The sequence below is a fragment of the Apaloderma vittatum genome, unplaced genomic scaffold (genome assembly GCF_000703405.1).
Source record: "Apaloderma vittatum isolate BGI_N311 unplaced genomic scaffold, ASM70340v1 scaffold5055, whole genome shotgun sequence".
NCBI classification, from domain to species: domain Eukaryota; kingdom Metazoa; phylum Chordata; class Aves; order Trogoniformes; family Trogonidae; genus Apaloderma; species Apaloderma vittatum.
Window position 1 is genome coordinate 1 of NW_009718642.1, and position 16,348 is coordinate 16,348.

Sequence of the window (16,348 nt, forward strand, 5' to 3'; positions counted from 1 at the left end):
TGGATGTTGTGTTGGGGGAATTGTTTAGTAGATTGATAGGGCTGGGACAGAGGCTGGAGTCAATGATTTTCTAGGTGTCTTCCAGCTGATAACGATTCTGTGGTTGGGCTGGGTGCACCTTGCCAGCACAGGAGCCGCTGGTTTAAAATTTTAAAAAAAAAATGTTTAAAAGTTGCGGAGTTTTATGTGCTAAACCTCTTTTTTACTAACTCCCTCTCTCTTTTTTTTTTTTTAATCTTTCTTTTTTCATTTCTCAGGTCCTCAGAGGAGCATATCAGCCATGCGTATCACCTGCTGATGACACGACTCAATGAGGAACACGCCGAGATGCGCTTCTCAGCTTTCCAGATCGTGCAGGAGCTGTTCATCCGCTCCCATCAATTCCGGACGCTAATTATTTCCAACTTCCAAGAGTTGTTGGAGCTCACAGTGGGGACAAACCATGAACAGCCTCTTCCCCCTCCCAGAGAGGTGGCACAGAAACTGAGGAAAGCAGCCATTAAGTCAGTGCAAGACTGGCATGAAAAGTATGGAGAGGCCTACAAGAAACTTTCTCTAGGATACCACTTCTTAAAGCAGAATAAAAAGGTACTCTGCGTTTTTGCTTCTTGTGTGGTTTTTTAGGTGATGATCGCCAGGTGGAGATGTTTAAAGCAAGGAAACCAATAAATGTAAAAGAGAAGCTGTTGGAAACAACACCGTTTTTCAGGAGATGTCCTGTTGAGTGTGGTCTTTGAAAGAAAAACCCCAAAGTTTTTGTTCGTCTTGCAGTATTGTAAAGTTTTAAAAGCCCCAGGCTTGTACTTGGAGCTGGGCTCAGCCAGCCTTCTCTGAGGGTGCAAAAAGTATCACTCACCAATTGGCTTTTACCCATGGATTCCCACCTGAAGCCCCAGAGTCTGGCTCTTTCTGGAAGGCAGATAATGTTTGTACATTAAACTGAGGTAAAACGGCTATTAAGTCTTTCTATGCAAGTTTAAACTACCCTAAGTTCTGTACTGAGCTGTCTAGTTCTTGGGTCCTTTTGCTGTACAACAGAGGCAGTAAGTGCTAGTCATGTTGTCCCCTCCTCCGACTGCGGTGTTAGTGTGTCATACAAGAAGTTTTATTAAAGAGAAATTTCTTGTTTGTAAACACTTGCTTTTAGATCTCTCTTCTGGGCTTCAAGTTATCATGCTTGGAACACTACCTTAGTGTCTCGAGGTGCAAACAATGGAATTGGGAACACTATTCCAGCATTTACCCGGTCTACAGTGATAGTATCAGGCTTTGAATAAACATAATGATTCTCTTTCTCTTCAGAAAGACAGAGTTGAGATGAGCCAACCGACCTAACTGGCTTTTTGCCAGCTTAATACTTGAATTGTGAGGAAAAAAAACAGAAGATTTGTACTTTCTAGTAGTAAAGTACCTCTGCTGTTCTCTGTTATGGATTTGGAACAATAGTATAGGGCATGTACAGTTAACACTATGGAGTGTTTACTCTGTGTGTGGTTTGTGGTTATTTTTGGCTTTTCGTTATCACCAAAATCATCTTGTAAACAATGGATCAGAAAATGACAACTGCTGCCCTTCTAGGGTAAACCTAGAGAGCTACCACTGTTCTAATGTGTAGTAGGTCCATATTAGTACGTACGAAGTGGGTGTCTATATAAATGCTTGAGAACAAATAATGTTTCAGTATATTTGATCATAATTGGTTTCAAACTCCTCTCTCAGTGTAAAAACAGAGGGGGGAAAAAGATTTCAGATATTTCCAAATGTTTGTATATTGAGTTGTTTTATAGTATTTAGACAACTGAGTCATTATAGTATCTTTGGGTTGGAGGGATGCATGGGTGGAATTAAAGAGTGGACCGCAGTTATGGAGTGAGCAGGGTTTTAAGCAGCTCAGTGTAGAGTATCCTACTGCTGTACTTCAGTATTTTCCTAAAAGTTGCAGTAGTTGTTGAGGCCCAGTATTTACACCCTTTACATCAAGAATGAATGTTTGCACCTCATCACTTCCAGTTCCATAGTTACAGACCAGTGCTAAAAGGCTTCAAAATTGCTTGCAGTGGTACAGAGGCAGAATAACAACTCTGGGCTCAGCACACATCACCTAAATCAGGTTCTGACCAAATTTGTGAATTAGTGCTGACCCCAGGTAGCAAGTGAGTAGATGCACACGTTGGTAACTCAGGCCCTGAGTTATTCTGACTTTGTGATGCTTCTGTAAGAGGCCAGCATGCCCTGCTTTGGGCAACTGAAAGCTTCATGCCTGCTGCAGACTTGGCTGGTGATTGATAGCTGGTGTGTGAGGTGCGCTCTCATTATTGATGGCAAATGCTGATGGTCTGACAGATGTAAGAGGAGCATCGAGACAAGTGCCAAAGTACAAAATGACACAGCGAAGCAGCACGTGGCTGGTCCTCCTGGGACAGCGAAGGGCGAAGAATGGGCAAATGACTATTGTAGATATTCTGGTATGTGCCAAAGATGTGATTTAGAAAACTAGCTATTTCTGGTTTTCTGTGTGACTCCAATCTGACTGCCTAGAGACAGCAGCTGTAGTTGCTGGGTTCTGCATCTTTGTTCCATTTTTGTGGGCAATGTGTTGTTCTGAGGGAGACTTGTTTCTCCTGCTACTGCATGGAGAGCTGTGGTAGAAAAATTGGATCCCTAAAATCAAAAAAGATCAGCCTGATGATGCAGACGCTACTGTAGGTTGTGAACCTACGTTTCCTCTGTCACACTCCTATTCTCCAATTAAAAAATAGATGGGTAAGTGTGCCTTTCTTCCCATGCGAGTTTCTGGGAAAGCTGGAATATCCTTTTGCTTCTAGATGTCTTTATATGAAAAACAATTTTTCTTTAAAATGTTTGCATAAATAGTACTTGAAAAACCTTAAAGCTTATTGCACACTGTTTAGTTTATTCAGCGGCAACATCATTTATATGGCAGGACACTTTAGCACGTGGTTAACCCCAAGTTCAAGCATTTTTTTTTTTTTAACTTTCATAGTATTTAACGGAGTTACCTACTTGCTTAATGCTGAGCAAATATTCAAATGTTTCAGTAAGTTTGAGATGAGACACCAACACAATTCTTGATTGTGCAAAATAAGCAAACTTTAGTCGTGGGATGTATTTGGTTTGCTTGGCCTGTGACTAATAAATCCATGTACGTGTTACAGGTAAGGTCTTTGAGACTGGATAGAAAGTGAGACTTGTCCTGTGTATAGTGATCTCTACCTCTGCCTTCATTGTTCTGCTCTCCTGTGGCTCCAAAATGTTAGTGTGGAATGTCAGGATCTGGGAACCATTACTGGATGCTGACAAGCTTTATCATCTAGCAGCAGCACTAACGGCAAATATTCAGTGAGTGCTTGTAATACAGACATAGCACCAGAGAGTGCGCAAAGAGAGTGCTGGAGAGCAGCACAGGAGAAAGGGACCTGGGCGTCCTGGTGGGCAGCAGGATGACCATGAGCCAGCAATGTGCCCTCGTGGTCAAGAAGGCCAATGGCATCCTGGGGTGGATTAGAAGGGGAGTAGTCTATACTGAAGTAATATGGTAGCAATCAAAAGGAAATACTCTTTTTCTTTTTGAAGGGCTTTCCTTGTGCAATAACACTATCAAGGCTCCTTTCCTTAAAATAGAATTGAAAAATATTTACATTTTCAAGCCCTTCTAAGAACAAGCTAAAAACCCCCACTGTTGCACCTATTTTAAGAAACAGTATTTTGGATCTCTCAGATTTACGTTTGTGTTTCAGTCATAAGAAAGTAAAGCGAGACTGAATGATAACCTTTCCCTCAATCCCCAAAGCCAACAAATGTAATTGTAAAATCCTAAATTTGATCTTTTAAAATGAATTTGAATCTCTTCTTTCCTTGATTATGAAGTTCTTCATGTATACTTGTGGTAATAGTGCTTACCTAATTTTCCTAAATTGCCTTTACTAATAGTGGAGCTAGTGTGATGTTTTCATGTAATTTGGATACTCACCCTGTGTAGTCTCTTTCTGTCCATTCCCCCTAACCTCATTGTCTTACGTGCTGTGACAGAGGTCTCCCAAAGCTTAGTTTATTCCTGCACCTGATGTGGAAATTTAAGTGGTTTGGTTTTCTACCTTTCTGAAAGCCATTGATTCTTAGCAGTCCCTTATTAGTAGAAGTAAAAACTCCGTTCAGAATTACTGTAGTTATTGATTCTAGAAGGAGAGGAGATAAAAAGAAGTACTGCTGAGCTTCCGATGTTAGAGGATTTTTCACCACAGATAAGGATCTTAGGAAATGGATTTTCTATATATTTCTTACAAGGACTGTTACACGTTTTCTTCATTCCCTCCCTAGGTGGATTTTCAAGATGTACATGCCAGAACTGTAGCTGAAAGGAGGAGGGAAGAGGAGAAACAAAAACGACTGGATAATGTTTACAAAGAAAAAGCCAAAAGAGCTGAAAAAGAAATGGAAGGTAAATTGCTTTGGTTCTTTTGGTGTTTTTTTTTTGTTTATTTTTAAAACAACCTTTTTTAAAGTTATATAAAACGTATTGTAAAAGAATTGCTGTCCAAATAATAGCTAGCCACAGAGGGTGGGAGAAGTACTTTTGTTAAACTTGTCCGTCCTGTCTCGCCTAAAGAATATTAGGGGAAACAAGTGACAGTCCTGTGAGCTCAGGTAGTGTGACGACCAAAAACAAAAAAGCAAGTTAGCAAGTAAAGGCTTGGTCTGTAACTCAGTAAAGTATAAATGTATAACCTCGAGCAAACATATCACAAGGATTTTTTGAGCTAATGGCTTGTTTTCTGTGTCTGTGACGAGGCACAAATTTCTCAGTGCCTTGTGGACTGATGACCTTAATTATATTGTACAGTCATCATGTTCCAGAAGTACAGGCAATGGTCTGCACAGGAATCCTGAATGCAGTGTGGGAAAAGTATCGTACTGCTGCTAAAAATGTCTGGCTGGGGGCTGAATCTCTAAGCAGTAAGTATGTAGCAAGCGTATTTCTGTTACACGAAAGGAGAATGGGGACAGAAGTATGTAGGCTTGTATGTATGGATATAAGCTGAATATGAGCCAGCAGCGGGCTCAGGTAATCAGCAGCATCCTGGCCTGTATCAGAAACAGTGTGACCAGCAGGACCAGGGCAGGGGGGCACTGGGAAGGCTGCACCTTGAATCCTGTCAGTTCTGGGGCCCCTCAATGCAAGAAAGACACTGAGGTGCTGGAGTGTGTCAAGAGAAGGGCAGCAAAGCTGGTGAAGGGTCTCAAGAACATGTCTTATGAGGAGTGGCTGAGGGAGCTGAGGTCGTTCAGCCTGGAGAGAAGGAGGCTGAGCTGAGACCTTACCGCTCTCTACAACTGCCTGAAATGAGGCCGTAGTGAGGTGCTGGGCGATCTCTTCTCCCAAGTGATAGGGCAAGAGGAAATGGCCTAAAGTTATGCCAGGGGAGGTTTAATTTGGATATTATGAAAGATTTCTTCGCCGTGAGGTTGTCAAGAATTGAAATTACCCAGGGAAGTTGTGGAGTCACCATCCCTGGAGGGATTTAGCAGATGTGTAGATGTGGTGCTCAGGGACATGGATTAGTGGTGGACCTGGCGTTGCTGGTTTAACGGTTGGACTTGATTCCAGCCTAAATGATTCTGTGATTCTGTATTACGTTGCAGTTGCAAGGAGTTACTTAATTAAATTACTTTGCAATGCGTGAAATTGTCTCTGTATTTATTCTGAATGCTGGAAATGTTTTTATGTGTGAAGGAAAGAGATTTAACCTCCTTAAAGTTACTTTAATTGGTAACGTCATTTTCACCAATAGCATGTATTCATGCCTACACCTACCAGCAACTATAATATATATGGCTGTAGAGTAGGTATCCACCAACTGCACTAAGAGTGTCCTCACTGAACCTTATTCTTCAAATTCTATGAAGTATTTGTGTCATTTTTGATGCATAGTGAAATTTTAGAGAGGACAAGAAAAGGAGGAACACTCAGGAAGTTCTAGATTGCTTGCCACTTTATAAAGGCAATTTCTGCAGTGGAGAGAGATCTGTACAGCTAAATTATTGCTAATTACTGGATTACCCCTTTGGCAGTTGTATTTGGTTTGTGTTTTTTTTTCTGTGGAGACATTAGCATTTTACATTGTTTAACAGTATTCTAAAACAATTGTCTCTTGATAGAAATGTCCCAAGAGATTGCCAACACATTAACAGAGATGGAAAACTGTTTCCAGCTTCTGATGCCGGATCCTTTTGACTTCTCTGTGAATGACATGGATCTGGAACCCAGCAAACAAATGTCTGCTAATGAGGAGAGACCTGCATCCCCCTTGTCCTCCCAGGTGGAAGTTAACCAGGCCGGTTTTGGATGCGTGGATGATGAGCAGCCGTGCTGCAGCAAGGATGTTCTTTCTGTTTCTCAGTGGGTTAGAACTGATAAAAACCAAGAGTCAGATGAGAAACAGGAGAAGCCTGAACAAAAAGAACTAGATGGAAGCACGTGCGCAGTTCAGTCTGGTATCCCTGATCTTGGTGATGATGATTACCAGACTTTTGTGAGGAACCATGGACTTATTTCATATAAATACACTCTAGACCTTGAAATCTCCACAGGTACCTTGAAAAATTTTTCACATATGGCTGGGGGCTGTCTTTGTCTGAAGTGCGTTGTACTTGGGTTGGTTTTTTATATGACTTAAATGGTGAGGTCCCTAGACACCATTTTGATTTGGGATTCCTTGGACACCACTTTCATTTATTTTAGCGTTCTTTTCTATTTCTGGTTCATCTAGTAACTATTCTTAGGTTTGGATGTCCCTGTGTATGGTTAACAGATTTTATTAATTATTTTTGTATTAATTGTTGTAAATAGGTTAGAGCACTTCATAGTAGCTGTAATAAGATGAGATTCCTGTGTTAAAAAAATCTGTTTACTGTGTATAATTTTCTTTCTCTTATGCTGCACTACTCACCTCTTTCTTTCTCTAGCTGGGGTGTATGTTGTTAGTTTAAAAATCTTACAACTGAGTTTCTTGAACTTTTTTTTTCCCTTTCTAATGACAACTTGAAGAAGGAGTAAGTTCTTTGTGAGGAGTCAGTACCTTCTTTTGTATAACTTTGCCAATGTGAGTTACCTCTAGAAAAATCAGGATGGTTTGTGTTTTGGTAGTTTAGCTGAGGTATTTTACAAATACTGTCCCAATGGAATCTCACATGCAAACAGCCAGTAAGGCAGGTGTTGACTTTGGTGCTTGCAGATGACAGAATTGGAAATGTACCCATGGGGCTTTCTGCCGGGCTAAGGGACAAGAAGTACCATGTTTACTTGGATAGTGGCGTGCTCAGCTTCTTGGGCGTTCAAGTCCTTATTGCCGCTGGGGCAGAGATCATTTTAGGTTGAATATGCATAAACTGGTACGATAGGATGCAGTTCATTTGAACTTGGGAAAAGATGTAAATAGTAGGACTCGCTTGTCTCGGTTTTTTTGATGTTTCCTTAGTGGTGATGGCTTAACAACTCCTTCTGTCATCACCAAATGGAAACCTTTTCGTCTTTACCTCTGATTTCTTTCAATGTGTGGATGATGGTAGAATAATCAATACTGAACAGAGAAACAGTTGATGTTAATAACTTTCCCTTAATTGATCAAATCTTTTAGAAAGGTTCATGTCTACTTCTTCTGCCTAGCTTCTTTAGTTCCTGTAATGAAGATACTATAAACGTTGTGCACTAACTCCTTTTTTCTCCTGTTTTGAGCAGATATAAAAGTGCATGAGAATGAAGATAATACTGCGATCATAAACAATGTCACGGATGCTCACAAGCTCCTCAGAAATAAATTCTTACCTTCTGTGCAGTCCTGGGTTCAGGTGAGATAAGTAGGCAATTTTTGTCTTTAATAAAAAGAAGCGAGAACTGGGGTGCAGTAAAACCTGAGGGAGAGGGAGCGAAAGGGAAATTAAGGTTGAAGAAACATTGGTGCGAATAGAAAAGATTTCTGTTTCAGTAGGGGCAGACAAAAGGAGAGACTATAGGAGCTACATAACTTGTTTGATGGCTCTCGGCATTAGGTATGCTACCTGCAGTCATACGTTCTTTTTAAAAAAAGATATAATGAAGTGGAGTTAAACTAAAATACAGCTTTTTTTGTCAGACATGTCTGTATCAGAAAAACACTATATCCTTTCTGTCAGTTGGTATTACTGCTCAGGAGCCTCGCCCATGGAATTTGGCCTACAGAAGGATACTCTTGGGAAATGCTGACACCAGCTGCTCATTCTTTGTCTTTGGTAGTTGCTACTAGCTTTTATATTCTAGGTAGGAAAAGAAGTGGCTTTGCTAATTATTATTTATAAAATAAAGGAATTTGTGACAATGTTGTTTTATTAATTCTGAAGGACCCTCAGAAAATGTTTTTTTTGCTCATATGTGTAGAAAAGAGAATAAGAGTATTAATTTCTTGCTTTACAGTTGTTTACCCGAGCAGGAGTAAATGATGATCGACTGAAATGTGCCATTGATCTCAAGAATAAGTTGGAGACTGCTATGAAGAAATACAAGGAAATGAATATTTCCTTTAAAGCGAGAAAAAGGAAAGTGGTGAGTTTCTTAGCATTCTGTTTTACTAGAGGGGGTAACCATTAGTAATGCTTAGCTTGTATACGGGAATTTTACTTTATCTGGGACACTTTTCAATACAAGTTTTATTGAAAAGTACACTCATTCAGCTGGTTGTAGCTTCACTCAAGGAAGTTTCACTAAACACCTGTACAGTGTGTCAGGGGCCTGATTTTTAGACAAAACCGTGTAAGGTGGCACTGATACTGCTGTTGTTTAGGATGGGGAAGTGGTAAAATTCAGATTTTACTTGCTCTTAGTTTTTTCATGTGTAACACTTTTGTCCTCATCTTCTTTTGTCCGTATTTCTCAGTAAACACTCTGTTACTCATGTTCTTTTACAACTTGCCAAACTATGCTAGTGTCTCACAATTCAGGAAAGCAGTGTTTCTGCTTTGGAGCTTTTAATCTCTCCCTCTAGTAAGCATGAAATGTGACTGAGGATATCTTAAGAGAATTAATTGTTGTATAAAGCTTTAAAGTGTCAAGATATTACACAAAGATTAGCTACCTGTGGCAGTTTTTGTGGAACAGGTAGAACTTGTGAATAAACATAGGCTTGAAAGATCAAATACGTTATTCACGTTCGAAAAGGAGCCTATGGAGCTAAAAAGCAGAGCTGCGTAATACTCATTTCTTGCCTGCTCTTGAACAAAATTACTGTCTAGCTTGACATGAAAAGAGGTGGTTTCGGTCAGGATCCGGAGTAGTCTGGTTTCTGGCTGGATTGTAAGAATTTGATTGAGACATTATACCTTGGACTAAATTGTGAAAGCCTCATTTAGCCAGGGCTGAGTGTTGAAGACTTTGCTTTCATTGTGCAAATGAAGCTTTATCAAGATTAATCTGGTTCATCATTGTAATACCTATTGATGTACCACACCAGTCAAAAATGCCAACTCTGAATGAAAAGTACTGAAGGACTGTCTTGTCAGAGGCTTTTTTTTTTCCCAGTGAAATATGTGCTCTACCTTTATGCAACGAGCTATGAAGGAATCCAGACATCTGCTGTCATTCCTGCCATTTGCTTGACAGGACTTCATTTGCTGCACCTCTGCATGGAATATTGGTTGCTATATTTCTTGCAAGATAGAAGGGACATTTGAGCCTTGATTTTCATATGTGTGAGTGTGTATGTATGTGTTTGAAGTGGCATTGTTACTACTTCTGGAGATTGATCGGTGCTATCTATGTAAGATTTGAAAACTACTAAATTCCACCATTAGAAGGAAAAAAAAAAGAAGAAAAAAGTATGTAGCAATACATTGCTCACAAAGAATACATTCAAAATGAAGCAGTGCAGACTGAGGTATTAACTTCAGCATTGAGAACAATATATAGTTATTTCTAGGGTTTCTCTCCAGTGGAAAATACCTAAATTTAGTGTTAGTACTGAGTTACTTAAAATTTATACCCTGAATGTAGAGAGCTTTGTGCTGCAGGAGGAAAACGCATGAATTATCTTTTATTCACACGTCAAATGAAATGTTGTTGAAATGTAAAAACACAGTAAAATGAGTCTGATAGAACAAAACAAACAGCATCGCTTAGACTGTGATTATTAAATCCCCATCTGTCAAATATTTACGTGCCAGCATGTGAAGCACTACTCACAGCTCCTCTTTGATGCAGCGTTGCTGCTTGAGTTACCTATTGTTGTTTCTGTCTGTACGTCCTTGTGCTGTTGGAGCTATAGCTCTTGCCACGCCAAACTTCTGCAGTCTTCTGTATCTTTAGATCCCAGAGAAGAAGTACCGACTGTCTGTCCTTCAACGCCCTGGCCTGCAGCCCTGTCCCAGCAGGGCTCTGGGTGTTACGGGTGTGAGTTGTTACGCACGGGGAGTTGGTGTGAGCTGTTACCTGCTTGCAGCTAGAGAAGAGCACACCGAGAAGGGAAGGGGAGCGTGTAGTAAGCAGAGAGAGAGGTTGTAAATAAAAGTGTCTGGGAGCAGACGGCCCCGTGCAAATTGTCTGGCTTGTAGCTGAACTGTGACGTCTCCACATGCGGATGTGGTAGCAGCGTTCTTGGCAACTAGCCACTGCCATCTGAGGTACCGGTATTGTTAGCTGGAGGGTGTAAAGGTGAACTGTGTCTGTGCTTGCTCCTTGCTTTGGCTGTTCCCACATACTTCCCCACACACAAGCTTCACCTTCCTGGAGAAGGCAGTTTTATTTTACTAGCAAATATAAGACACGATGAGAGGGACTTGGAAAATTGGGCTCGCCCCTTCTCCTCAGACTTTCTGATTTCCCTTTATGCTTATTTTCCATGCTTCTGTGGTCTCTGATTTCACCTCTTTTCATCTGTTCTGTGCTTTGTTTCTGCTCTGTCCGAGGAGGGGAGGGAGCAAAGGCTTTACCCATCTTCAGATTGAGATCAAGAAAGTTGATAAAGGGGCAGGTTTAGTGAGAGACAGTGAAACTGGAGATTTGTTACTGTGATCTCTATTATCCCTCTCAATCCCACGGAGATTTAAATTGCCACTTAAAAGAGAGAAAGTCCTGGAGTCCCCTGCCATTGCCAGGTGTCACTGGCACTCTAGGTTAGCTGAGCAGTTACACGTGCATGTGGCTGCGGTGCAAGTAAGGTGTATGTATTTGGAGTAATTCTTGATGCTGCTGTTTAGTATGAGTACACCAGCAGTGTCGCTGGATGTAAATTACAGCAAGAGGAAGAAATTGGTGGTTACCTGGCCTGCCTGCACAGAAGAACCGTTTGGTAGGTGTGGGAAGGTTTCTGTGCTTTCCATTTTTTCTCATTTCATTTTCCAGATCAGGGAGCACTAGTCTGCAAGGCAGCATTTTTCTGCAATTAGAGCAGGTTAGAAAATTAGCACAAATTATTTTCTCTGAAGTTTATTTTTTGCCTTTACTGAAAAATGGAAAAGCCCCACTGTTTTGCAAACTACAGGAGAACTTTCTGTAGATTTACGTACCTTCTTTTATATGAAATCACTTGAAGGAAGGCACAGAACTTTATACAGTGAAGCACTTTTACTTTAAATGGTTTATAGTGACATGAAGTATAACCACCTCTTTCTTTTCTTGTTTCTGATGGTGAAAACCTCAAAACATCAGCAAGCCTTAATTCTAAGGAGGGCTGTCATTTTTATGTAACACTTAAACCCTGCTGACACAAGCAGGCCCTGGCACCTGTCTGCACTTACTTCTCAGGAGCTGTGGGAGGAGAGGGAGAAAAATGACTAAGGTTCTCCTTTGGCTGTGTAGGAACAAATCTCTTGCAGCAGGCTTTATTGCTGTTAATACAGCCCAGCTGCCCAGACTGTGCATTCCTTCTTCCCATTGCTGTGCCTGCGGCGCATCTGAAGTCATCAAGACCTTTCTTTCTGAGCTGTTACATTTTCAAAAAGGTGAGGAATGGACAGAAAAATGAGAATCTTGCTGTGTTGGTGAAAGGCAAATGAGGTTTTTGTGTGCTTACACCCTGTAGTTAAATACTTGTTTGGGGTGTGAACAGGGTGTGGGTTTCTGCTAGGAAATGTATTTTGAAAGTAAAACCAGGAGTTTTGAGATCCGTGTTTCTGTGAAACTGAGTACGAGCTGAATCTAGGGGAAGAGAGCAGAAGCAAAGGGCTTTTATTTCCCGAGCCCTGGATGCCAGGGCACACATCGCTGCTTTTCTCTGACCGCCTGAAATGCTCGGGATAATGTCAGTGCCCAGCAGAGGGAGTGCACACTGCATGCTCGGCGCTTTCCTCCGCACCACCTTTAGCCAAAGCAGCCAGCAGCTCGGTCTGGGCGTCCAGGTAAACTTAGCACACCAGCAGTACACCAGAGACACAGCGAGTTAATTCTTGGCTCCGTTTAGATGGTTTATTATAGAAGTACAATTGTAATTAGGGGCTGAAATTGGTGTTTAAATAGAAATTCCTGTTTACAGAGGTTTAATTCATTCCTAGGAATTACTTACGGCTAAAATGGTCCTTTAAAAAGATTTTTTGCTGATTAGAAATAGTTTCATTGGCACATGTCTTCTTTTTCTTAAAATACTGGATTTTTATTTTCTTGTTTCTTGTCTGATTTGCAGCTGATTAGACGCAAATGATCTTGCAGTTTTAAAAGTTGTGAGAGGACAAGTATGTACTGTATGTTAAATCACCTATACTACCTTTCACTTACATAATTTCCATAAAGGATTCTCCATTAGGATTATATTGGAAGTTTTTAACGTTATTAATAGAAATGTAGTTCATTAGCTCTATTTCGTACACTGAGAGTATATTTATCTCTTCTTTAATTACCTTTGGGAAGCCATAAAAAGGTTTACTGCTCAGACAGGCTAAAACTTGGCCAAACAGAAGCTAGTAGGCAGTATGGTGTGAGAAACATTCTGCTCATTTGTCTGTCAGCAAACTGATTGTTTAACAGGCCTATTACATTTTAAATTTTTAATTTCAAGTTATATTAACAACCAGAGATGTGTAGTTTTTCATTAACTGGCTTCATTACTTTTTGTTTCACCTTTCCTTATCTTCTGTCAAATCTAAACGTGCGCTTGGATCTTGATTTATTCATGTACTTAATTTTATCCATGTGAAACATCTGGTTGAATTCAATAATGTCATTAATAATTAGGTTTGGAGAAGACTGTCCTTGTGCTGCCCAGAATCTGATCTGATCCTCAAACCTTACTGCAATACAAGTCAGATTTTTCTTGAAAGAATAATGTCATAGAATTGTTACAAATTGTATTTACAAGTTAAATATTTGCTGATCATAATATAGTCTTCAAATATTTTAATACATAACAAGATTAAAATTTTAATATGTAGTAAATCAAGCCAAGAGCTCTATCAACGATTTGGCTGCAAGACCGTTGCTTTTTTTTCTTCCCATATCTACAATTTGGTGTTTTGTCAATACTAATGAGTATTTCTATCTAATCATTTTGTAGCTTTATAACCAGCTCTTTAAGTGTGTTGCTTTTATTTCTTCCCATATCTACAATTTGGTGTTTTATCAATACTAATGAATATTTCTATCTAATAATTTTGTAGCTTTATAACCAGCTCTTTAAGTGTGTCTTTTAGTAAAGTTAGTACCTGCTTTAAAAAAAAAAAAAAAGTTGCACTTGAATTTTAGCTCAAAAGCCAAGTCTGTACTATTTTCTCTTTCCACTTCTTTCTGTAGCCATAGAGAATCCAGTCCAGCTGGCTGCTTTCTGTAACGCCTTTGTTCTTGTGCTCATGTTCTTATTTTTCACCTCTTTATTTTAGAGAAGTTGTTTCTGAGGGGTAAGTAATTGTCTTTAGTGATCCCTCACTGTACCTGAACCCACCTCTGCTAGAACATAGACGAAGGAGCAAGGGAGACACTTCTGTGAAGAAGTCTTCTCCTCTGGTGCTTTTAAATTGCACCCTAACTCTTAACAGAGTTGTCCTTTTGAAAACCACAAGTGTTTAATGTTGAGATTTGAATAGTAACTTGATATTGATTCTGTTTGCTACAACTTAGCAGAAATGTGGGAATAGTTGATAATTAAATCAACGTTATACCCCAAAATGTCCGTTATCAGATTGTATATATCATTAGCATATAATGTGTTCAGAAGAAAGAAGGTTTAATAACATCTGTATTGTCAAAGTAGTAGCTTAGGCAACACTTGAAACATTTTTTTGTGTGTGTATGTGTGTCTGGCTGATATTTATCAAAAAAGCAGGTCAACCATTACTCTAAAAGTAGATAGAAAATATTAAGTCATACAGATAGTTAGGATTCCTCTCCCCTCCTCCCCTGTTTTAACTGTCATATGATAATTATTTCTGTCTCTAAATGTCTCTTTCATAGTCACTTATCAACCAAAAGAGCTTTTCAGGTTTTTTTAATTCTTATTAGGATGTAGGACTGATATAAAAACACTGTAGAATTAACCCTCAAACCGGTACTGTCTTGTTAAAGTGTCTAATCAGGCAATATCATGGTTTGACTTTTGGTTTGTTGTGGGTTTTTTTTGGTTTTCTAGAGCTGCATGTCGCTGTGGTATACTTCATGCTCTGCCCTGGCTGTGCAGCCTACCGCTGTTACAGAGTTATTAAAAATATCTTGTTATGCAGATCTAGCCATGAATTCTGAATGTTGTCACTGTGACGACCTCTGATCCCTATCTGATTCGCAGGTCGCACAATGCAATTTGGAGCTCTTCTAATAGAGTGTAAAATAAAGTAGGATGTCTCTATCATCAAGTTAACCCTTATGTTAAGTATTTAAGTTTTCAGGCCGAAGGGTCATCCCCTGTGATTTGTCTATGAATACTGAGCAGTGTGTACTCTAGGTAGTAGATATAAATTTGCTTCCTGCTTTTTATCTGTCCTACCTGACGAGAGGAATCAGTACACTGAAGTGAATTGAACGTATTTCAGAGTTTCATAAAGGTACGTTGCTAAATTTGTGTTTATAAAAATGGGAAAGGAAGAAATTTTCAGGAACACATACTAATGCATTTAAATTCAGTTGATGCAGTAATATTAAATATATTCACACCTAAAGATATCTTTGTGCCTAAAATCCACAGCTGGGAATATATATGAGGTTATGTGTTCCTTGCACAAAGTATTGGGTTGACTTGCCCATAAAAAATTATATTTATTCGGATGTATGTTTATCTGTTAAAAATGCATCTGAAATACTTTGTAACAGTTGTGCAGTTTAGATTCCTTCATGAAAGTGATCACTGAATTTAGTTACTGAATTTAGTTACTGATTTTACAGTGTATATGTGTGCAGACTATTACGAGATAGGGTCATATAGGTCATATATGCCTCGGTGGTGGGTACAAAGTTTCAGTAGCATGGGTTTGGTCGGGTCTAAGCACTAGGTGATAATCCATCAAACGTGGTAGAACTTTTTTTTTCTTTCTTTGCATGAATGAATGCTAACAGGAATCTTGTTACATCACATTTCAGATGAAAGTCACATTTCCTAAAATTTCATAAAGAAAATGCCTAGTAATGAGAATTCCCAGCTCTAAAATTTAGCTTTTATCATGTATAGGCTTCTGAATCGTAAAGAAATTAAATAATTCAAAATTAAATAATTCAAGGTGTCACAGGAATACTGTTCGTCATCTCCTAGATGACTTAGTCTGTCTGAGAAGTGCCAGAAAACCTAAAGACTTCTCTGTGGAGGAGCGAAGGAGGAAGTATTTTTTGGTTGACCTTTGAGTTAGCAGACCATAAAGCAACTTTTTGGTTCAGCGATGGATATAGCGAGTCCTGGACCTCACTACAGTCTTAAACAGTGTCAGTTTAAACAATTTCAGCTGGGCTGGTTGCAGGGAACGCTGTGTAGAGGGAAAGGGTTGGTCCTGAAAGAAGAAAGGGATAGTTACCGTGGCTGTTAAGGGTAACACTTGCAACCCTGATAGTGGCTGTATGACAGCTGCTTGCTTTCTTCGGTGACAAAAATGAGGGTTCTGCTGCTGCTAGAAAACATCCTGGGAGCTCTGCTGTGCGTGTGTGTGCCTCCCTGTCTGAGCACGGGCTCTAACTGCGATTTTGGATCACTTGGCTTGTAGCTTTGCTGGCTTCATCCCACCCGTCTTTGAACCTGCAAACCTTTCCTTGTGTGTTAAGGTGAATGAAAAGCTGCGTAGGCACTTTACAGAGTTTCCTTATTCGCAGTTATCCATGAGTTAAGAAGAAATCAAGTTTGGTTTTCAAGGCACAGATTTTGTGCTTGCCTCTTCTTTTGTTAAAATTATTCCATCTATTTGA

General features: G+C 39.7%; 1 protein-coding gene across 1 annotated transcript in view; it reads left to right on the plus strand.

The window, feature by feature from the left end:
• Positions 1–257: 257 nt before the first annotated feature.
• The window catches only part of UVSSA (UV-stimulated scaffold protein A), a gene marked incomplete at its 5' end in the record, with an annotated part of 56,067 nt that continues 39,976 nt past the window's right edge, over positions 258–16,348 (plus strand). The window contains 5 exons of the mRNA XM_009870312.1: positions 258–588; positions 4,339–4,459; positions 6,178–6,609; positions 7,757–7,866; positions 8,468–8,596. Of these exons, the coding sequence (XP_009868614.1) occupies positions 258–588; positions 4,339–4,459; positions 6,178–6,609; positions 7,757–7,866; positions 8,468–8,596 (1,123 nt within the window). The remainder of the gene's footprint in view (positions 589–4,338; positions 4,460–6,177; positions 6,610–7,756; positions 7,867–8,467; positions 8,597–16,348) is intronic.